The following is a 24567-nucleotide window of genomic DNA, read 5'->3' on the forward strand; positions in this document are numbered from 1 at the left end:
ACAGACAGAGCCAGCTTATAGACAGAGCCAGCTCGGGGGGGTGAGCATGCACTAGTGCCCCCATAGCAAGCGGCTTACTATAGGGGCACTCAGCGGGAGGTGAATCCCAGAGCCCCGGCGGGGGACCCGAGAAGAGGAGGATCAGGGCTGCTTTATGCAAAACAATTGCCATGAGCAGGTAAGTATGATATGTATGTTCCTTTTAATAAAAAAAAAAAAATTGTGCCTTTACAATCACTTTAAAGAATTGTAAATGATGGAGTCCTTTGAGAATAGTAAGCACCTTATTAATGTAGGACACTGCTGGATCTACAGTCAGAATAAAAGCTCCCTCTCAGCCTTCACTCATTTAGAATTGTCTGGGGTAATTTTGTGCATGCGCTGTCGCAACATGAATGGCTCATTCAGGGGGAGCTGTAAATACCAATAGTGTGTAATCAGTGGTAGTGGTGGCACCATGGGCTACACATTGTTGATATTTACAAGTCGCCCCTGAGCAGTGGCTGCTGTACACATGTAAACCTGAACACAAACGTTAAATGTATACAGGTAATGGACAACTTTTTACCCAGAATCTTGCTGCCAGTTCCTAAAACAATATTCCCTGTGCATGAGCCCTTATAGTAAAACGTACTGTACTCTGATGACTCTGTGTTGTGAAAACTCTAAGAATAGTGTCTAGTATATGAATTTATTTTATATCCCATGGGCCTTGAAATTTTTTTCCACCTTAACATGCAGACCAAGCTGTTTAGCAAAAGTGACACTTGGGACAAGCCTTGAGATGACAGGGTTGTTTACAATGGTCAGCTTTTGTTTAAATGGTTTGAGGTGCCCTTCATATGCTCTTCACTGTGTTACACTAAGCTGATGCACCGCATTAATGCAATGTGTTACTGTTATGTAAAGAATGCTGCTTTAATGCAGCCCATTTATACTGTACATTGTCTTTGTGGGTTGGTGACTGTATAGTGCCTGAAGCTATGATTATTTCAGAAAGTGCAATGTATACACTGTACAAGCTTGAGATGTCAAAATACGAGTAGATCTGGGTGTGTCCAGATTATTCGGCTCCAGATTGAATATATTTTATTCAGTTCATAGTCATAATAAATAGATATTAAACAGTGTCATGAGAAAAGAATATAGAGGCTGGCATTACCATCTGTAAATGCCCATTTCCTCGCACTTAGGCTGACCTGTTGGCTTTAATAACTTCCAAACCAATAACCTGAGAAAATTATGAATTTCAGGAGAGTTAGTTAGAAGTCCATATATAGGTATGCTTTTTCCAGGTCAGTGACTCAAAAATATTGAAATATAGAGAGGGCAAATATGACATCAAAGCAACTAGCATTTTTAGAAGTGGTCTGCAACTTTTTCTTAAGGGATAAAACATAAATCATGTATGTATTAAAGATAAGTACTGAAATGGTTTTCTTTTTTTCTTATTCCCAAACAAGCTTGGATGTCATAATTATTGTACTGTAAAGCTACCAAATTAGACCTAAAAAGGTATTCTTTAGGCAAATTTACAATATTTGTATTTTCCTTTCATTGTTACTCATAGTTTAAAGGGGTTGTAAACCCTCAACATTTTTCACCTTAATACATCTAGGTGAAAAACCTCCTGTGCTGCAGCAGCGCCCCCCTTATACTTACCTGAGCCCCGTAATTCCCACGATGGGAACGAGCGCACCAGCTCCGACCGGTGTCTTGTGTCCCGATTGGATAGATAGCTGCGCAGCCATTGGCTCCCGCTGCTGTCAATGAAATCCAATGACGCGGACGCTGGGGGGGCGGAGCTGAGTCCTGCCTCTATGGACACAGCAGCAGGACACGGGAGCGTGCCCGCACGTGTGTCCCATCAGAGAGCGCTTCTCTGGCGGGACACTCGAGAAGAGGAGGAGCCAGGAGTGCCGCTGAGGGATCCCAGAAGAGGAGGATCGGGGCCACTCTGTGCAAAACCAACTGCACAGCAGAGGTAAGTATGACAATTTTTTTCTAAACCGAACCTTTACAACCACTTTAATGCAGTGTCTTACAAACACATACATAAAAATAAAACCAAGAATGCGAGTCAGAACAAGGCAACACATTTTATTCCAAAAAGGCCATCTTGGGTGCCAGAAACGTACTGTAAAAATTATTGGAAAAAAAAAATGAACAGTATTGTTACATATCATAATATACATCTTTTATACAATAATTACACATTTCAGATGAACTCCCATTTGGGAAGATTAGTAGTTAATTTGCCCAGGAATCTGCATATTCACACTCCCATAGTCCATCATGTACATAGGCCACTGCTGCAACAAAAAAAAAGAACAAAATTCATGTTATAAGGTGAGAATTTGTTTGTGACTTTTCACTGATTTCTTCTGAATACACAGTAGCATAACTGCCCCCAAGGACTGGCTACTTATGTGATTCATAGAGACCTGTAAATAGTGCTGCAAGGCTATAAAGCAATGACATTATTTTCAGACAGATAATATTACAACAAAAATTTTGAATTACCTGTAATCTCTATATCTTGGAGTACAGTGCAGGAGACTGGCAAAGTATTCATAGAGCCTGGTTATAGAGGCTTGTACCTCCAGGTGATTGGACACTGGTATGCTTTGTGAGACATGCCCACTGGGCACCTCCTCTACCCCACTCCGTGAGTCCTCAGTTTTGTAAGCAATACAGAGGAACCAGGGATGGAAGAGAGTTATGAGTCAGTCCCAAAACGGCATGCGAGGAACCTTAAATCACTATACAGTGCTGTTATCTACAAAGGTCTATTTGCTCCACTGACTTTACTATACTTTCCGCATAGGAATGATTAACAGAAACTTATGTGTTCGATCTGTCCGTCCCTGCAGGGAAAGCATTATAGTATATATGTGCAAAATAAAGAAAAATGGTGCTGCTCGCTGCCAAAGTGATATATAAAATACAGTGACCTTATTTAAATTGACCTCTAAGCTGCTGCTAATACAAATTGGTTTCCCATAATGGTAAGTGCTGATTGAAAAAACGTGTGTATTTGCGCTGCTTAAAAAAGATTGCCTAATTATATGACCAACCTCTGGTATTAAGTGAACATAATCATAGGTGCTTAAACATATTATAAAAAATCTCTCATATCAAAATCATATTCATATGACATCAACCCCTTATACACTTAATGACATAAAAAAATTCCAAAATATGAAAAACAGCAATAAAGTAAAAGTAGCACTCCCTTATAAGCTACATTATCTCACAAAAGTGAGTACACCCCTCACATTTTTGTAAATATTTTATTCTATCTTTTCATGTGAAAACACTGAAGAAATGACACTTTGCTACAATGTAAAGTAGTGAGTGTACAGCTTGTATAACAGTGTAAATTTGCTGTCCCCTCAAAATAACTCAACGCACTGCCATTAATGTCTAAACCGCTAGCAACAAAAATGTGAGTACATCCCTAAGGAAAAATGTCCAAACTGGGCCCAAATAGCCATTTTGCCTCGCCGGTGTCATGTGACTCGTTAGTGTTACAAGTTCTCAGGTGTGAATGGGGGGCAGGTGTGTTAAATTTAGTGTTATCGCTCTCACTCTCCCATACTGGTCACTGGAAGTTCAACATGGCACCTCATGGCAAAGAACTCTCTGAGGATCTGAAAAAAAAAAAAATTGTTGCCCTACATAAAGATGGCCTCGGCTATAAGAAGATTGCCAAGACCCTGAAACTGAGCTGCGGACGTTTTTTTTCTATATGTACTGTGGAGCGTATGGAGATACAGCCAGCTGAGGTCGGCACATGCATCTAGGAGCCATATATACTTTGTGAATGAGACCAGATGATCATCATACCTATAGAAGGATTGTTGTCCTAAAAGCCTGTTTGACCTACATTAATTTACAGATCCACTTGCAAGGTGAGCGAGCATTTTTGCTGGTGGTGGAGCACCTGTGTGGTGGTGGAGTCTATAGTTTATAAGGGTGAGGAGCCCTCAACACTTGCACATTTTTTTTTCTTTATACTCTTGGATATAAACTATGGACTATTTGGAAGCTTTTTCAGTGAAGCACATAGTTTGTAAGCATGAAGGGCCCTAAACACTGACACATGTTTGAATTGTAGCACATAGCTTATGAGGGAGTGCTACTTTCACATTATTGCTGTTTTTAATTTTTTGGATTTTTTTTATGTCATTAAGTGTATAAGGGGTTGATGTCATACAAATATGATTTTGATATGAGAGATTTTTTATAATATGTTTAAGCACCTATGATTATGTTAACTCAATACCAGAGGTTGGTCATATAATTAGGCAATCTGTTTTAAGCAGCGCAAATACACACCTTTTTTCATTATAGTATATACTTATACTCTTGGACAACCAGCCAATTGTTTAGAACCCCTACTAGGACTTAGTGCTACCTGTGCACATTGGGGAGATCTAATGTTTACATATTTGTCACATATAGACAATTTACTCTTCACAATAATATACTCCCTCCTTGGCAGTGAATACTAACTGGTTTTGTAATTTTTAGCTTGTACGGGGTCTCAAGACCTCATGCATGCCTGTGTGATGTGTGAGCACAGCTACGTCATTTTAGACAACGTTGTCTTTTTAATCACAATTGCATTGGAGGTGATGGTCGAATTTTGTAATAAAGATCCCATGATGTGAGCTCCCTGGTCCTTATTGTAACATCCTTATTGGGGTCTCATCCCCAAATTATTTCATGGAAGAGAGGGTGGCCTGTGACTGTACCCCAAGACATGGAATTTACAGTTAAGTCAAAATTTCTCTTAACTTAATTGTACAGTAGAGGACACAAAGTATTCATAGACCCTGGGACATCCCCAAGCAATTAATGAGAAAGGTGGGCAACAACTAGGTAAACAGAAAGGTGTCAAAAGGCCCAACAATAACAAGGGTCAACAAACCAGACTTCAGTGTGCTGCTGCAAGAACCTTGGGGCCAAAAGCTGCATCTGCAGAGGACTGGACATCAACATAGTAAAAGTTTGAAAAGGTATGAATATAGGAGCAGGTGGCAGCCTTACAAAGCAGGGCTACAGTGACCTGTTGAAGGAAAGCCCCAGTAACTCCCACTGATCTGGTGGAATGAGCACAGGAGGAGATTTGTCCTTGAGAGTGTAAGCTACAGTATGTGATCAGTGTTCTTACCCACTGAGCGATGGTAGACTTTTTAGCAGAATGTCCTTTGCGAGGCCCTGAGAAGAGGACAAATAGAGAATCAACATACCTCATGACTCTAATGCCCCCAACTATATTTAGACAATAAAAAGATATTTCCTTTGGATGCTAGGAGCAAGGCATAAGGATGTCTTCATTGAGGTGGAAGCATGATACCTCCTTTGGAAAAAAAGATGGTCTTGGACAGAAGACTACCTTGTCATTATGAAGAATGAGGAATGGATCTCCACATGAGAGAGTTGCTAACACAGAGACATAGCTGACAGATGTGACAGCTACCAAAAAGGACATTTTGTAGGAGAGGTCATCTACGGGAATATACCTGATGGGTTTAAAGGGTGATTTCTGTAGGGCAGAGAGAACCAAGTTGAAATCCCAAGGGAGCACAAGGTGATGAAATGGGGACCGAATGAGAAATACAGGTTGAATGAAGGTTTTGAGAAGAAAAGGGGAAGCCAGCGGTTTTCGAAAAAGAATGACCAAGGCCTAGACCAGTCCTTTCAGTGTGCTTAAGTCCAAGTTCTGGTGAAGACTTGATTGTAGGAAGGCTAAATTGCAACAGAGGTTCCTGTATTTACACCAAAGAAGGATTTCGGATTGATGGTAGATTTTTCTGGAAGTGTATTTTCTTGTTTTTAGCAAGGTGGGAAAGACAGACTCAGAAACTCCTCAGGTCTCCTAAGAACTGGGCTTTAAAAGCTATCCCATTAAAGCCAGAGACTGAGAAGCAGGATGGAACGGGAGCAATGAGACACCAGGTCTGGCCTGTTGGGAAGAAGCCAGGGGTCATCTCCTGGACCGCATCACTGGTCCAGGCCACAAGCTGAGGTCGTTTGTGGTTAGATCTGGAGGCCAGGATGTCTACCTTCAGGGTCCCTCATTTCTGACATATCAGGTTGAATATTTCAGGGTAAAGTGTCCAATTCCCCGATCCAGGCAGTGGCAGCTAATACAGTCTGCTTTCCAGTTGAGCACTCCTGAGATGTGGACGACAGAGATGGTTGGACAGTAAGTTTTCATCCATGAAATAATCTAGCTTGCTTCGTTTAGGGCTACAAGACTCCTGGTGCCCCTTTGGTGGATGATGTAGGCTACGGCAGTGACATTGACTGCACAATCATTGGGTGTACTTACAGACGGGGGTCCAGTGTTGCAGAGCCAACTTTATTGATCTGAGCGCCAAGATGTTGATGGGGAGCTTGGTTTCTGTGGGTGACCATATTTTCTGTATTGTGAGGGACTGGAACACTCATCCCCAGCTTGAAAGACTGTCATCTGTTGCTATCACTTTCAAATGATATGGAAGGAAGGATTTCCCCATTGTCAAGGCTGGGCTGGAGATACACCAAGTTTGGGTATTCCTTGCTTGCCTAGATAGCATAGGAAGGTTGAGAGAAGGAGTATGCTTGTTCTGATTTAACAAAATGTTTTATTGGAGAGGTCGCAAATTGAGCTGAGCGAATAGTACAGCTTCAAAGGGGGCTACCAAGAGGCTTAGAACTCTCATGTAGAATCTCTGTAGGATGTCTCTTTGATCTTCATTTATAAGCTTGGGCTTTGGGAGAGAGTACTTTCTTTTCTGGAAGGAAGACCTTTGCTTGGGATATGTCCAGGGTCAAACTCAAGTATTCCTGACACAAAGAAGGCTGGGTAGCAGATTTTTTAAAAATTGTTCACCCAACCAAGGGACTAGAGCATCTGGATTGTCATGTGGACATTATCAAATAGCTGGGATGGAGACGAGTCCTTCCAGGAAAAAAAAACAAAATAACCTGCAACCTGTGACCTGGGTGCCCTGAGTTTCTAGAAGGGCAAGAAGAGCTGCTATGACCTTTGTGAATACTCTTGGAGAGGAGGATAGGCCAAAAGGCAGTGTGACAAACTGGAAGTGACTGTCTTTCACTGTGCAGAAAGCACAGATGAGAAGGACAAATGGAATGTGAAGGTATTTGTTGAGAGATTTTAAGTCCTGAAAAGGAAGAATGCCCCCACTGGGCCTTGGTACTGTGAACAGGTTTGAGTAAAAACCATTGAACTTGTCTTGTGGAGGTACTGACATGGCTACTTCCTGGGACAAGCGATCATTTAGAGGATTGTGCAAATCTGACTGTCTTTGGGCAGATTTTGGTTGATTTGAGGGAAGCAAAAGGTGATGGGTAGAGTTCTAAACTCCATTTTGTACCCCTGTGAAACCACCTATTGAACCCTCAGGTCTAGGACATCTGTGACCCAGAGAGAGGCAAACTGTAACAGATGTGTCAGGAAAACAGGGGTAGATACGGCGCTGCTCTTCTTGAAAACAATTAAAAAAAATTTTTTTAATAATTTTTTATTTTTTAAATATGATGGAAGATTATTTTATAGTGGTGAATTCCACTATAGTACTGTGCCCAGTTTCTTTGTTAATGTATAAATGACAAAATATGTAAAAAATATATCCGAAACCAAATATACAAATCATGTACAAACAATTTAAATGTGTGCTGAATAATAATAAGTGTGTGTGAGACCAAAAGTGGACATCGAGTCCGCCAGACCTGCGGGCACGCTCCCGCTATCTCCTGTGCAAGGACCGATGTACACCTACGGTGGTTTGTGCAGGAGAGCCCACCTGCCGACGTATAATGATGGCAGCTGGTCGGTAAGTGGTTAAGACAGCAGTATTAACTACAGAAATAGACCACATTTTTAGTGAACTCTGTTTCCACTGGATAAAGTTCGGCAAAGATTTTGAGAGGAGTGAAAAACCATTCTGGAGTGATCCAATCATAATATATTCTATTTGCTCATGAACAGGGAATGTATTGAAAAAAATATCAGGTCTCTTTGTACCCACAGGGGCATGGCAAGACAGAGGAGAATCAATCTGAACAATACCAAGGCTTTTGCAGATAGCAGCAGTGAGCTTTTTTTGCATTGGCAAAAATGCTGCGCGAAGCTCACTCTTCACTTATACAGCAGTCTGGGGAAGAAAAATCTTCTCTCTATATTTGTCTAAAGATTTGTGACAAAGATGCAAGGAAATTTGCTTTTGCAAGGTAGGTTGCTTGGTGTGTGACTGAAATAGATATAGAATCTGATAAAAAAGGTAAAGAAAAAGGTATTACATTTGGGTCCTGCTCCAGAGGAACAGTATGAGATCCTGATTCGATGTTTTATTAATTTCTATGTTACATTATTGTTAAGAATATACTGTATGTGACTGTCTGTATTCTTTTTGAAAGCTCAATAAAAATGTATTGAATGTGAAAGTTGGGTCCTGCTCTAGTATAAGGGGTGCATCATCACTGTGAGGTTGAGTTGGCCTTTGGAAGGCGAATGTACGGGTGTAGTTTTGTTATGGTTTTGTTATGTGAGGGTATTCCCCTGTGGGGTACTCACAGAGTAGAATGCTGAATATAGGGGAAACAAGTCCAGAAAAAGAACACAACAACCTAGGTGTAGACTGTCTGGTAACGAATCCTTGTGACAAAAGGGCAGGAGGAAGCACCTTAGTACCTTTTCAGGGCTCTAGGTGGAAGCGTCGGTAAAGTGTGTGACCTGTGGTGTAATGTCACCCCTGAGCTTTTAGTGCCAATTTTGAAAAGTTTACACCAAAGTAAATACAACATGACCCCAGTCTTTTAAAGTAATGGTCAAAGATAAAGAGTGACCATGCTTGACTGTGTATAAAGTCGAGGCTTTGCTTGTTATGGTGGGCATGCCCCCAAAAGGGTCTTCAGGCACTAGGTTTTGCAAGGGTAGACCACAGCCCTGGCCCTGTATAGCACTCCGTGGCTGACTGAATGTGTTGCGTGCCGAGCCAAGTGTATAATCGAGCGCAAAAAAAGCAGCATTACAGGCTGTCTCCACAGCGTGGGGTCCAGGTACAGCTTCCAAGGTATTACCAAGGTTGGACAGATCTGGATGTACTGCCTCCATCTGTGGCATTTGAAAACAGCGAGGAGTTATTTGAAGAATTTACAAATAAAATAAAGGAAAATATTAAACTAGTTAAGCTAAGAGTGATCTCTCTGTGAAGGAGTAGAGGTCCATCACCTTAGGACACTAGCAAAAAACCTGAGGATTCACACAGTAGGGTAGAGTTGTATGGGATGTGCTCAGTGGGCATGTCCTTAAAAGTTTGCCAGTGTCCAATCACCTAGATGTATGAGTCTATAACAAAGGGTCTATGAATACTTTGTTTTTGTTCTGTACTATACAATTAAGATATTTGTGTTAGAGATAAAACTGAATTGCAAATGGTAGTCTGCAGTGATATATCGGGGTTTTGCCTAAAAACTAGAAGTGATAATGGCACTTATTATAGCAGCACACAAATTTCAGATAATGATTTATGCCGCGTACACTTGAGCGGACTTTCCGGCAGACTTGGTCCGGCGGACCGGACTCCGTCGGACAATTCGATCGTGTGTGGGCTCCAGCGGACTTTTGTTTCCCGAAAGTCCGACGGACCTAGAAATAAATCATGTTTCAAATCTCTCCGATGGACTCGAGTCCGGTCGAAAAATCCACTCGTCTGTATGCTAGTCCGACAGACTAAAACTGACGCTAGGACAGCTATTGGCTACTGGCTATCAACTTCTTTATTTTAGTCCGGTCGTACATCATCATGTACGAATCCGCTGGACTTTGGTGTGATCGTGTGTAGGCAAGTCTGTTCGTTAGGAAAGTCCGTCGGAAGTCCACCGAAAGTCCGTCGGATAGACCGTCGAACCAGTCCGGTCGAAAAGTCCGCTTGTGTGTACGCGGCATAACTCTTTCTGTTTTTCTGTTTCAATAATTACATTTTCTGTTTCAATAATTATTAGTGATTTGGGGAGACCCTGGGATTTTCAGGAGTTGCATACTTTTTTGGGTTTCAATAGAGTCAGGTTGTACTGCTATTCAAGGCTCTATTTCCGCTCACTTCCTGTTCTGCTGTCAACAGTTTCACTATTCGGGAAGTGAGGGTAAATCTACAATGGCAACAAAGACAATTTTTTTTAGTTGCATAGGAGAAGGCTAGAAACCGTGCCGGCTTTTTATTGCTGTCTGTCTGCCTGTTGCAGAGTTTCCACTTCCTGTCTGGTGAAACCATTGTCAGCAGAACAGAGAGTGAAGAGCAGTCTCTCAAGGAGTACCAGATACCATATGTCAGTACAACTGTTGATTTCAGTAAAATAAGTTAGATAAGTTTGCCTTAAGCTGGGTACACGCAAGCTGAATATCGGCTGAAATCAGCCGCTACTGTTGAACAGGCATGTTGGAAAATCAATCAGCACTGGCAGCCAATGCTAACATGTGTTCTGACAGGGTGGGGGGATAGTCCCCCTGTCAGAACACAACAGCACAGCGGGGGAGATTGCTGTACTAATCGCTAGGTTGAATGAGAAAAAAATGTATTGCATGTACCAGGCTTTAACCACTTAAGCCCCGGACCATTTGGCTGGCCTAAGAACAGAGCACTTTTTGCGATATGGCACTGCGTCGCTTTCACTGACAATTGTGCGGTCATGCGACGTGGCTCCCAAACAGAATTGACGTCCTTTTTTTCCCACAAATAGAGCTTTCTTTTGGTGGTATTTTATCACCTCTGCGGTTTTTATTTTTTGCGCTATAAACAAAAAAAGAGTGACAGTTTTGAAAAAAAGCAATGTTTTTTACTTTTTGCTATAATAAATATCCCCCAAAAATATATAAAAAAACATTTTTTTTCCTCAGTTTAGGCCGATACGTATTCTTCTACATATTTTTGGTAAAAAAATCGCAATAGTTATAGCGTCTACAAAATAGGGGATAGTTTTATGGCATTTTTATTAATTTTTTTTTTTTTTACTAGCAATGGCGGCGATCAGCGATTTTTATCATGACTGCGACATTATGGTGGACAGATCGGACACTTTTGGCGCTATTGTCGGACCATTCACATTTATACAGCGATCAGTGCGATTAAAAATGCACTACTGTGTAAATGTGACTGGCAGTGAAGGGGTTAACCAGGAGGGGGCGCTGCAGGGGATAAGTGTGTCCTAGGGTTTTGTTATAACTGTGGGGGGGATGGGATATTTGTGACATGACACTGATCACCGTTTCCAATTACAGGGAGCTGTGATCAGTGTCAGTGTCACTAGGCAGAAAGGGGAAATGCTTGTTTACATCAGGATTTCCCCGTTCTTCCTCTCCGTGAGACGATCGCGGGTATCCCCACGGACATCAAGTCCGCGGGACCTGCGATCACACTCACGGAGCCCGCGGCAGGGTCGCTCGCGCGCTGCTGGCGGTGCGCACGTGACCACACGGCGGCAAATTTAAAGGGACATACCTGTACGCCCATTTGCCTGTCCGTGCCATTGTGTCGACGTATATGTACATGCGGCAGTGGGCAAGTAGTTAATGTCATCTATTAATTATATAATTTATTATTCAATCAAATGTGTGAACCAAAGGTGCTCGGACACTTCCAAAACATTATTTCAGACATTGCAAGCAATAGTAAAGGTGACTAAAAACTTCATGTGTCTTCTGAGAGACAGGCTGGAGACTGCTGGCACAAGGATATGTCTGAGGGCATAGCAACCTTGCATAAAGGAAGCAGTAACACCACTTACCACTAGTGACATAGGATGTGTTGAAGAGATAGGATCTACATTAGAGGAAGAAGAGGAGGACGATGATGAAGAGTTGGATGTAGTTGATGACACAGAATTTCCTTCAGAGATTCTTTTCCTTTTGCGCTTTGGAGCAGTGCTGTCTTTTTCTGCATGGGGAAATATAAGTAAGCACACCTATAAAAGATGAATGCTTAAAGTCTGGGTAAACCAAAATATTCATTCACTACCTTCTCCCTCATAATATTTACTTTTTACACCAAGAATACAAACTAGCAATAGCTGAAAAGGGTACAGGGCAAAGCATTGGGAGCACAATGAACTGCTTTCCTAATAATAGGTATGCAGATCCACATGATGATCTCTTGACTCCCATATCTTTATATTAACTGTAATGAAAGATAGCAATACTTGTGATCAGATATCAAGTAATAACGTATTACGTTGTATTAGTGGAGCGTGTAACCTTTAAAGAAAATTAAATCTGCAGAGCTTACAAACTGTTTCCATGCAGACAGGTATCAAGCAACAGTCCATTGTTCACCCTGTGCTGGATTAGCTGGGTGGTTATATTTAAATAAATTAGGAGCCTCATAGAAGAGATCACTAATAGCAAGGATGGAAAAACTAATTTGCTAGCACAGGAGAGTTTTGAAAATTTATGCTATTGTGTTTTACATATGATGAGAGAATGTACACTAGTAGAAAATCATCCTAAAGCAAAACAAAAAAATTAAAAATAAATGCTAGCAAGTAGAGTTTTTTTTGGTAGAGTCTTCAAGACTTTGACAAAAAATTTCCACCACAATTTTCCAGAAATGTTTTTTTTTTGTTTGCGTACACTGCCAGTGGTGCATGCTCAGCCTACACTCTAGATCAGCCTTTTTCAAACAGGCTGCCTTCTGGGTTCTTCAGGGGTGCCTTGGCAAATGCATAAAAATATACACAAATTGCCCAAAAATTGTCCACAAGCCAGCAAATGGATCAAGCCTAGCTTTTTGTTACACACAGCTGCAGGTTTTTATTGTGCAGCATTAAAACCTTTGGCACTGTGCAGGCCAGCCACTGGACATCCATCACCGGCACAGCATCCTTGTTTGCCTCTCCCCTTCTCCTCTCTGTCAGCACTGGGGTCACATTAGCAGAGAGGGAGTAAAACTGAGGGAGGAGAGAAAAGCTAGAATACTAGTCAGTACCAGTTTGTGAAAGAAGAGGAATAAATTCCCTCTAATGTTGGGTGGCCCACATACGTGGATGCTGCTTAGATTAGTAAAAATATTAACAATACCGGCCCACTATGACATGGGAATGGAGATGATAGGGCCTTGAAGATATCTGATCAAGATTTAAATGTCTTAAATGTGGTAAATTTATCCACATATGAACTTTCTCATGCTGAACTACAAGTCCTCTCACGGGGACTGAGCTTTTGCCCCAACCATAACATCAACAAATTTGAAGCCATAAAAGACCTCCAATTGTTTGCACGCAAACTGATCCTCAAACAGATGTACTCTAAGTCAATCCCGGCTCAACCCAACTTTGAGTCACAGGAATTGAAGGCCCTAAACACTTTGGTCAGCCTACTGGAGGAGAAGGAATCTCCTGACTTGATCGACCAGATCGATCTAGAACACCTGCTAGGTCGTTTTGACCATATGGAACCTCCCCCTATACCAAAGTTTAAGAAGAAATCCGATAAATTTCCCTCCTTGAATACCAATTCCAACGTCCTAGCGTTTGTTAAATTGGTAGGAAAGGAAATCTGCAAGATTAGAACTAACACCAAGGAAGGCGACAATCTATCAAATGATGAAAGAGCTGCCCTCAAAAAACTACATGATCATCCACACATAACAATAAAGCCCTCCGATAAGGGGGGCAATATTGTAATCATGGATAATACACAATATGTGGAGATGTGCATGAAAATCCTTGAAAATAAAAAATGGTATTGTAAGATCGCAGCCAATAAGATTATCAAATTCAATCAGGAATTTTACTCCCTAGTAGATCTAGCCTTTGAACAACAGGTGATTAGCAAATCAGAATGGGAATTTATTAGAATCAAACAACCCAAGATCCCAACCTTTTACGCCCTACCGAAACTGCATAAATGTGTTAAAAGACCTACAGGCAGACCCATAGTGTCGGGGAACGGTTCAATAACAGAGAACCTCAGTTCCTTCATCGATGGGCATCTTCGCCCCTTTGTGACCAACCTTCCCAGTTACCTTCGTGATACCCCCCACTTACTTCAGATCCTGGACGGAATGGCCATCCCCCCACGTCGACCTTGGTGGTAATCGACGTGGAGGCCCTTTACAGCTCAATTCCCCACACCAAGGGTCTAAGCTGTATTCGACAGGTCATCTTACAAGATAATAGATTCAATCCCAAAATGGGCAATTTTCTGTTGGACTCATTGGACTATATCCTACAGCATAACCACTTCACCTTCAATGGCTCCCACTTCCTCCAGGTGCAGGGGGTAGCGATGGGGACTTCTTGTGCCCCATCATATGCCAACCTGTACCTGGGGGAGTGGGAGCGCATGATCAACCAGTCCGATGATCTGGCCCCTTTCATGATGAATCTGAGCCTATGGCTCAGATTCATCGATGATGTCCTTCTTGTCTGGGACGGCCCACAGGATCAACTCAAACCCTTCCTAGAATGTCTAAACAAAAATAATTTCAACTTGAGCTTTACAATGACTTTTGACAACTCTTCCATAACCTTCTTGGATGTAACTATCTACAAAGATGACAGGGGGCGTATTAGCAGTAGTTTATACAGGAAGCCAACAGTGGGCAATACTATATTACATGCCAGCAGTTTTCATCCAACACCCCTAATTGCATCCATCCCTTTCAGTCAGTATTTGAGGACACGGAGAAACTGCACAGACGACACAATCTTCAGGAGAGAGGCTGATCTCCTGAGAGAGAGATTATTACTTCGGGGTTACTCCAAATCCTGCCTTAAAAAGGCCTATAATCAGGCAGTATTGAAACCTAGGAAAGAACTGCTTTACAATCCATCTTCTAAAAACATAAAAAAAAATCCAATCTCGATTATAACAAAATACTGCAACCAACATGAAACTTTCAAAAAAATCGCCAACAAGTACTGGCATCTTCTCTCAATGGACCCCACTATAGGTCCTTATGTGAGTAAACACCCGGTCTTCACATTCAAAAGAGCTAGATCTCTCAAGGACTACCTAGTGTCCAGTGAATACCATGATTCTGGACACCAGGATCCGTGTAAATACCCAGGTACATTTACCTGTGGTGGGTGTAACTACTGCCGGTTTATGAACACCACGCGCAATATAACACTCCCAAATGGCGAACGCTACCGCCCTAAACACTATGCGAACTGCCAAACAGCTAATGTAGTTTACCTACTTCTATGTAACTGCTTTTGTTTTTATGTGGGCAAAACTATTCAGCCCTTCTGGCGACGTGCCTATCGACACATTCTATCCATGCAGGCCTGCAACCCAAGCTCCCTTTGGGGAGACATGTGAGAGATCTACATGAAGGAATCACTCCGAAGATTTCCTTCCTGATCCTGGACAGAATACATCCTGGTATAAGAGGGGGTGACACTAACAAAACATTAATGCAGGCCGAACAAAGGTGGATTTTTCGCTTGAATGCGACTATGCCACCTGGCCTTAACGCAACCACCTCCTTCAGACCCTTCCTGGAGGGATTCTCCTCAGGAGGATCCGAATGGGAATCTTTATAATAGAATCAACCCCTTAATCAAACTGATGCAGTCCTTTGTCCTACTCGGACCTTTTTGTACCTCTTATCCATAATATAGTAATCGTGCATTTATACGGGACTGTTAGTATGCCCCAGGTCTCTGGGATAGTCCTTAGAACTGATAGGACACAAGAACCACTAGGACTGTATCTCTAGTTTGAAATATGTGTATTCCTGCTTGACTCCTGATGCAACACATTGTTTAAAATATATGACGTAATAAGCTTGTTTTATGATTTCAGGACCTTTTTTCCAATTCGGTGGGACCGTCCCTCTCGACTACACAGATAACTCACCAAGTGTTGGTAATTTCACTGCATGCACTTTCATTCCCTCCTTTTTCCCCCTCCTTTTCCTCTCTTTTTTTCTTTTCTTCCTCCCTTTCTCTCTTTCTCCTCTACACAGATTCTCCCCCCCCCTCCCTCCCCCCCCTCCCCCCCCCCCTCTCTCTCTTCTCCTGCATGCTATCAGTATTTCTCCCTTTCTTCCCTCTTAGCTCCACCTTTTTTCTTTTCACTCACTGTCACCTCTTTCTCTCTTTCCTTATTTCTTCTTTCATGCCTGCATTTTCTACCTGGCTGTCTTTCTTCCCTCCCCCTTTTCACTTTTCAACCAATCACTCTCACTCTTTCCCTCTTCAATCCTCCCAGGTTTGGGCTGTGTGTCAGCTCACTCAGCGCACCCGGGGGAGACCGAGACACGCTCTCTTCTGAGCACGCCCGGCCCCCCCCTCTCTCTGGCAGTCTGTGTCATGGGTTCCCATGACAACGGGCACGCCAGCTCTGCGCTGCGGGATCTTAGACGTATGGGGGAATTCTCCACGTCGCGCTGGCTCCGCCCCCCGCCGAGCGCTGCGCCTCCGCACACGCCCATCTCTGCCCTGCTGTGGATGGTTTCACTCCAGGGAGTGCATCGTGGAGATGACGTTGTACGTCGCTCCGCCCGGGGGATGTCCTTTACAGACACGTCTTGGCCTCCCTGCTTTAGACCGCCCCCTACCTTTGGTTTAGCCAATCAGGTTACTGATTGGACACCAACACCCACTACAGCTAACTCACACTTAAACCCTTCTGGCGCTGCACTTATCAGCTGTTTCCTATACCACACAGACGTGCTTGGAGGAAGCTAAGACGAACAGGTAAACCTGAGGATTATTTATGGCTGGGATTTTTGCAAACCATACAGGCGATTGATTATCTATTCACTCACAACATTTCCCTGATGTGTTTTATAATCTGCAGACCTATGTGGGCTTATACCTAACCAGGGAACCTGCATACCCTCTTGGACCTTGGCCCACTTTAATCTGAGGTTTATTTAAACATCTCCTTGGGGCTCAATATTGGGATCTGTGACCTGATTCCACTCACCTCCATTTTCTTAGGTATGTGTTTGACATACATTATACGTACAATTCTGGGTGATTTTTATCTGCTTACCCCAATATTACCTCTATTTTGGAGAATAACATTGTACTTATACTAGGCTCTTCTCTGAGATTCTCATTGAAGTATTTTTATTGCAGCGGGCTATTACCCCCCACCTTCCATACTCCATCAAGCAGGCTGTTCTTCAAGCCCTCATAGGGGGAAAAGGGGAGGACTGTGTCTGTTCCTCTTTATGGGGGATATCCTTTGTGAAGCAACCTCAGCCCACCCTGGCTTTCACTCCTGTGGTCTACTTGGTCCTTTCTCTGTCTTCTTGAACCTTGGTTCTGTGATCCCTGTGTGGCCGTGACGGACGGCAATTTGTTTGAGTCGCACTGGATGCTGGAAATGTCCTTGGGAAAGTTTTTACATGATTTTCAAGGGGTCAGTATGAATTTTCTGCTTGTATATGCCTAGAATTTACCAATGATGTAACAACTGTTTAAATGTGAACTGAACTTTGTAATGCAAACTAAATGCTCTCTACTGCCTCCTGTTGTTAATATCTGAGAGATTCATTCACTTATGTTTGCTCTGCTTTTTTGTTAACTTTTTAGATGAAACACCCACTCTGACCAATTATCGTTACCCCTGAAGAAGAGGTCAACCCTTTTGCATACCTCGAAACGTTGGGTTTCTATGATCATTGGGTCTTTATTTACCTGTATCTTTGCAATTGGTCATTTTTCCTATACAATTGTTTCTTCCCATTATATGCATCCATTTTATTGTACATACGGTTAGGTCATGTGTAATGATTTTTAAATGTTAAACCAATAAACTACAATACTTTTATACAGAAACCTAATTTTCTACTATTTTCTACTTTATCAGAGGTGACCCTGCTAAAAAGTCCCGTTAGAGGAATTGCACTCCGATAGGGGGTGCTTGTGTTTGGCAAGAAATTGGGATGGGGGCCCACCTCTAGAAATATACAGTGCCTATTGGGATGACACCTCTCTCCTTTCTCTAATGTTGGGTGGCCCACATACGTGGATGCTGCTTAGATTAGTAAAAATATTAGTTTAGCAGTTTACATTTTAGAGTGGGGTGCCTTAGTGCATACATTTAAAGGGTGCCTTAGTTGAAAGAAGATCGAGAAACGCTGCATTTGTAAGATTCAGAGAATAAAGCCATGCACACATGCGGGAGCTACATTATTACCGTTTACCCTATAGAATACATATCCACAAGAGGAGCCCAAGAAGCTGGTAGTGGTTGTAATGGTGAAACAGCACTAGAGGCAGGAAACCAGGAGTTTTTGTCTGGTATAATGTGCAAGAATGCTGTACATACGTACAGATATTGCAAGTGCTCCTGTAGACACCCAACAAAAGTTCTACTTGAAGGGAACCTGTGTTTTTCCTGCACATGGCAAATAAACAAGTTCACTTAACTAATTCCCTCTCCAGCAACTTATACTGGCTCCCTTGCCACTCCATTAAGTCACCAGGAGTTAAGAATGGAAGCCCTATGTAAGTTTCAATTCGTAACTCAGAGTTTAGAAAGACTTGAGTACTCTTTTTTCCCAACCCCATGTGACAGCACCAATCACTGCGCCCTAACAATATGAGGAAAGGGGGTGGTCTGTGTTCTCCAATAACCAGAAGTACCAAGTATTTTGTTTTGCCTCTGATTGCCAAATGGAACAGTTGGGGAAGGAAAGGATTGAGATAATGTGAGGTTACATGATCCTTTTGCTTTTTGAATCTAGATAAGAGTAATTATACCCCTCTATTAAAAGATGTGGCCTACCTGCGTCAAGTATATATAGTAAAAACACAATTTAATATGTATTAAAAATATATAAATATGAACAGAACAGATTAAGCACAAATGTCACTCACGTATTTGTGGTGCTGGGTCAATACAGAGTTCTGAAAATGGCCTGTTAAAAAATAAGAATAGGTTAGATTTAACTGCAATGACCTCACAGACTTCTGAAATATGTAGTGGACAAGGACAGCATAATACTTTCCAGCAACTACACAAGCAAATTGTTCATAGTAATTAGATGATGGTTAATATGTCAGTTTGAAGACAACAACACTGTACTTGGTACAAACAAATTAAATGAAGTGGTAGCTTGTGTCTACATTTCCTCCTAGAAAGCTAGAACATAAAAGACCTTCTCACTCAGCTGGATATTTGAAGTTTTCATTATACATTATGGAAAATTCACTGGTGGAGCACGACATCATCATCATAGGAGTGGATCATAAGAAACAGAAAGGAGGGGCCTGTGTCCTGTAATGTGCTCCAAGAAAATGGTTTTATAGGTAAGTCAAAAATGTTGTTTTAATTGTAGATTTTGGAAACGGGAGAAGTATTCTGCAACCTTGGAACATCCAAAAGCAGTCCAGCTGAGGAGTGGGCAACACAATAAATAACAGCTAACAGGCTCATGAAAATCAACAATGACTGGGGCTGGCATCTGCTGGGAATGTCCAAACTTAGCAAACATGTGAACAGAAAATCTGGTGGCATCCCTGCAAATCTGATAAGCTGAAACCTGATATTAAAAATTAGGCACTAATTTGTGCTTTGATTGGAAAAGGGGAAACCTTACTTTTGAGGTCATAAGTCTGAATAATGAGTAGACAAATCCACTTAGCCCCCCTGCAGGGGCTTTCAGGAATGACAAACAGAAGGTTTAACTACTGAAAAGGGGCTGTAGCTGAGAGATAACTTGAACAGCATGCATCATATCCAAACAATGGAGGGAAATCTCCTTTGGATGTTCAGGCACAGGGCGTATAGGTGGCAAGACAATTTCCTAAATAAGGTGGAAGGAAGAAATCGCCCTGGATAGAAAAGAGGTTTCAAAAAATGTTGTCCTTGTGTAACATGAGAAAGGGTTCTTTACAGGTCAAGGCCACTCAACTCTTGCAACAAGAAAGGCAACTTTGAGAGTAAGGCTGGCCATAGACGGAGCGATTTTCTTTCCTGCAAACACAGTCAATCTGGATGGGGGAATCCCTCCTGCGGAGCCATTGCGTTTATCCAGCGGGGGGGGGGGTATGCGGAGGGAGCCGGCTAGGAGAACATAGTGATTATTGCTAGTGGCCATAATAAGCGCAAGCAGTAATGGCATGTAAAGTCTGACAGGCTGGTTGTCTGTCCATACATGGTTCGAATCTTGGCCGGTTCCTGCTGAATTGGCCCGAGAATCGAATGGTCTATGGCCGGCTTAAAGATAAACAGAAAAATATCCCAAATAGACTCAAAAAGAGGTCTCAGAAGGACTGACTGAAGGACTGGAGTGAGATTCCAAGGGGATACTGGGAGAAATGTAGAAAGAACACTATGAGAAACACCCCCTATGAAGGCCTTTACTAAGAAGTGAGAGGCAGCAGTCTCTAAAAAAGAACCCTTGATGTTACTCAAGGCCCATTTCTGATCCACAGCAGACTGGAGAAAAAAGACAGGATTTTTTCCACAGATTACTTCCTTGCCCCGCTAAAAGCTTGAAGTTAATATATGCTTGAAGAGCGTACGGATGACCGAATCTGATAGGCCCATGGAAAGTCTGATAGGAGTTTGACTATATCAGGCATACTGGGCCTGCTTAGTGCAATGAGGAACACCACAATGCCCTCCATCTCAATCCTGAAGAGTAGGGGGGTAGGAATTTAGAGAGGGAATGGCATGGATCATGTTGAACTGATCCCAATGAGTCAGAGTCTACACTATGAAGGCCCAAGGATCCCTGGTCCTGGCAACAAAACTGTCCAGTTTGTTGTTAAACCTGGAAGCTAGGTGGTCCACGCCCGGCCCTATTTTCCATGCCTGGGATGTGCGTGGTGGTCAGAGACAAAACTTGAAGATCAACTCAAGTTAAAATTAGGTCCACCTACCTTTGAGCCTAGGCAAATTCTGGTGCCTCTTTGATGTCTGAAGTAGAACACTGCAGTAGCATTGTCCGATCAAATCCTGTTCTAGTGACCTCAGCTGAAGATATTAATCAGGAGCCAAGCCTCCTCTGACAACCAAGTCCCCTGTACTGAGAGGGTAGCCAGAACTCCTCTCAAGCCTGACAGATTGGCATCCATCATGAGCAATTTCCAGACCATCAGTTTAAAAGGATTTTTCTGATTTTAGATTTCAGACACACTACTTCTGAATAGAGTGGAGAGGGATTAGAACCCCTGTCAGCTTTCATTGCTGTCTGTGTTCCCGCTAGGGAGATTCACCCTCTCCATTTGTCCTGTTTACCATTTTCATTGAAAGTGAAAGTAAAAGAAAATCCCAAATTTTGGGCTGTCCCCAGAAAAGTAATAGAGGGGAAATCTTCCAATTGGGACACTAGTTCTGGTGACCTTGGGGGCCCCAAGGAAATTCTTTTAATTTCCTATTTGGCTATGGGACAGGAAGTGAAGGGAAATCTCCCCAGTGGGACACAGATTGTGGAAAAAAAATCTGACAGTGGTTATAACCCTCCCCTGCTCTATCGAGAATGGAAAAATAGTTTTATTTATAGTTCTACTTTAAGTATGAGAGATTTCAAGCTGACTGAGCTTACTTACCGAGTCCTTAGCACTAGGCAAGCCACCATCCTCATCCTCTTTTATCAATAAGTGCAGACACAGCTTCAGCCAGAAGAAGTTTAGAGATGGATTCTGAGGAGTTGGATGAGGGGGCCCAATTCCAGACTCCTGCGGTGTGAGGCCTTCAAGAAGGCAGCAAGTTTCTCCATAAATTCAGATAATGTAGCCAAAAACCTTAAAAGTTTAAGGAGAACTCTGAGGAAGGTAGCGAGGAGGATAGTTTTGGAACAATTGTCTTGGCTAAGAGAATCAGGACCTCTAGCGATAATGCTGCTGACCCCACCTGTGCGCCCATGATCCTTAATAAAATATGTGAAGAATTCCCTCTAGGGGTACTCAAGGTAGGCACTGCAGAGCAGGAAGAGTTATGCCTTCCGTGATTTATCACTGTAGGCAACACAGAGCCCAGGGACATCCCAAAAAGGTGAAGTGGGGGTCCTTGTACATGTTACAATATGGTGTTCCCATGTGCAATGTGGCCATCCAGTAGAGGGCTGTGTGGATTCTGTGTGGGTGCCCAGGCTGAGAGCTCAGCAAAGGAAAAATAGTGCCAAATTCAAAAATGGAACCCAACTTCTACCACCTAAAGTTTCTTAGTGAGTGAAACGCAGCCAGTGCTCCGCATTCCAGCCACCATGGGACCAGAGCAAGGCACACCCAGGTGTTCATCATGTGGTTCTCCCAGGCCAATAATTAGAATATAAGGGACAAGTCAACAGTCTTTATTATGTCCTTAAAGAAGTCAGCAGGGACAGGGTTCCACTAGGCAAATGTACCTTGACTCTGGGCCTGTACTGCATCCTGCTGCTAGCCCAACGCATGTTGCCTAGGTGAGCCTAGGTGAGCGCTGTGAGCCTCTAACACAGAGCAGGGCCCAGAGGGCAACATTACAGTCTGGCCCTCCATCTTCTTCTTGGCAGAGTCCAGGTAAATTCCCCAGGGGCAAAGCCCAGGAGAAGACAATCTGGATATTAGCTTAAAAAAAAAAAACTTCAGTGGCTCTGCAGCTATTGAAGAATCTTGCTAGTAGATGTATTGAGACATAACCAAGACAGAAAAGGAAACTGTTTTCCTTACTCTGAGCAGAGAGGAGTGTAAGGGGTTATACTGAGCTGTCCTTATGGCTCTTGTTTGCCATTGTCCATCTCCTGAAGTCAGCAGAATAACTCAAGGTTCCAGAATATTTATCTCGTGTCCTGTAATGTACAATTAAGAAACATATCTTTTTGGTGGAGTTGACCTTTAACTCCTGCTAATCTTTAGGAACACAAGCTCCTTAGTCTATGTCTTTAAGATTAGATTGGCTCAGTTTGCCCCTAATGTGTACCTTTTATTTTGTTTGTGTTAGAACATCAACACATTGTGGAAACATAGCCTAGTCCACCCTACAAAGGACCGAAGACTAAATATTGTCTCAGACACAGCATTACATTTTTCCTTATTGCATAACACATCAGGTTTATATACATTATTTTGTACAGGATACTTACTGTAACTGGTTTATTATCACCATATGAATATTCTCTCGTGCCGTTAAAATTTTTTCCAACCGGTGTATGTCATACGTATTTGGATTCCTGAATGGGATGTCATTTGGCAGTCCAGTGACCTCTATAGAGTCAGGGTTATCCCTGATTAATTTGTAGGGTACAAGTACTGGACGACCCAATCCCAGAGCCTCACCTGTACCAAAAGCACATTATAAGTTGTCAGGTTTAATAATACACAAGACTACACCGCTAATACTTTAACAACATTTTTAAAGCCATGACAATTGGTAATGCAAAGAGAAGAAAAAAGGACACAGTATCACAACCCAGTGTAGGAATACAGCTATGGGAATCCATTAAAAATCTGCCATGCATCAGTGACTACTTTTCTAAAATTTACTTTGACTGACGGTCTCAGAACTCTATTTTCTGGGCTTCTGCCCTGGAACAAGAAACAACTAAAGTTTCATTGAAGTCCAAACTTGTGCATATTTGTCTAGGTCACTGAAACCAAAGGATTGGCATAGAGATCGGCAAAGGATAGGGGTGCTTATAGTGATCAGCTTTTATTTGTTCTATTTTACTTATTTATTTATTGAGGTGCATTCAGGGGCTTAGGGAAAAACACCAAAAGCCCCCAAAACATCAGTTTAGGAGCAGCAGTGTGCATGAACCCTAATACAGGATGTGCGTTACTGGGCCAGATTCCCAGGGAAAACAGCAGGGGGGAAAAGCCCAAAAAAAGAGGACTAATTTAGCCACCACATCTGGTAAGCTGCAATATATTACATTTTTGGTTTTGGCTTTAATGCATCCACATTCCTTTTGTGTAACTATGATACTTTATATTGAAAAATAGAAACTTTGATGGTACTGTTATAGCAAATCATTGTTAAGTAACATGTAATGTAATTTTCTTTTGAGAAATGCTGTGTTTATAAGGTAAATGAATATATTTCACTAATATCATGGCAGAATAAATATATTAAATATATTTTTTGAAGAAGGTTTTTTTATTGGGTTCATACCAATCTAACAGTAATTTGAAATACCTGGTGCCACGAAGGTAATTATTCTCTTAAAAACAGTTATACAGGGTGTTCGATTTGTATAATGAATTACGGTACATGGTTCACACTAACCATATTTTTCATTAAAGAGTTCCTTAACTTGCTCACGAAGGATAACTTTTTCTCCTAATTTATTTGCATCTTCATCATCTGTGAAAAAAAATATAAATATGTATAACTAAAGTGCAGTTATTACCATATATTCTATATCTATTTCCATTTCCATTGAAATATTTATTGAAGTTCAAGGAAGAGTAGGAAGCACCCAATGGCTTTTTATGTTCATTTACTGTGTATAGTATGAAAAATATAGTAGGATAATAGGTACAAATCATAAAGCTAACACACGGACAAAGATCCTTACTTCCAAAAAAAGTGAATGATATCTTTAGAGCCCATTGAGATTTAAAAGTTACAGACACATTGCTGAAAATACATATACTTATCTTTGTGTA

At 42.0% G+C, this 24567-nt stretch overlaps 1 protein-coding gene across 6 annotated transcripts in view; it reads right to left on the bottom strand.

Annotated features, from left to right (window-relative positions):
* Positions 1 to 2074: 2074 nt before the first annotated feature.
* The window catches only part of GTF2IRD1 (GTF2I repeat domain containing 1), a 161609-nt gene continuing 139116 nt past the window's right edge, over positions 2075 to 24567 (bottom strand). For all 6 annotated transcript variants that reach the window (XM_073615035.1, XM_073615036.1, XM_073615032.1 and 3 more), the window contains 5 exons: positions 24185 to 24262; positions 23043 to 23235; positions 18853 to 18893; positions 11800 to 11948; positions 2075 to 2312 (listed from right to left, as the gene is read on the bottom strand). In XM_073615035.1, the coding sequence (XP_073471136.1) occupies positions 2244 to 2312; positions 11800 to 11948; positions 18853 to 18893; positions 23043 to 23235; positions 24185 to 24262 (530 nt within the window). In that variant the 3' untranslated portion in view covers positions 2075 to 2243. The remainder of the gene's footprint in view (positions 2313 to 11799; positions 11949 to 18852; positions 18894 to 23042; positions 23236 to 24184; positions 24263 to 24567) is intronic.

The sequence above is a fragment of the Aquarana catesbeiana genome, linkage group LG02, assembly GCF_042186555.1.
Source record: "Aquarana catesbeiana isolate 2022-GZ linkage group LG02, ASM4218655v1, whole genome shotgun sequence".
NCBI classification, from domain to species: Eukaryota; Metazoa; Chordata; class Amphibia; order Anura; family Ranidae; genus Aquarana; species Aquarana catesbeiana.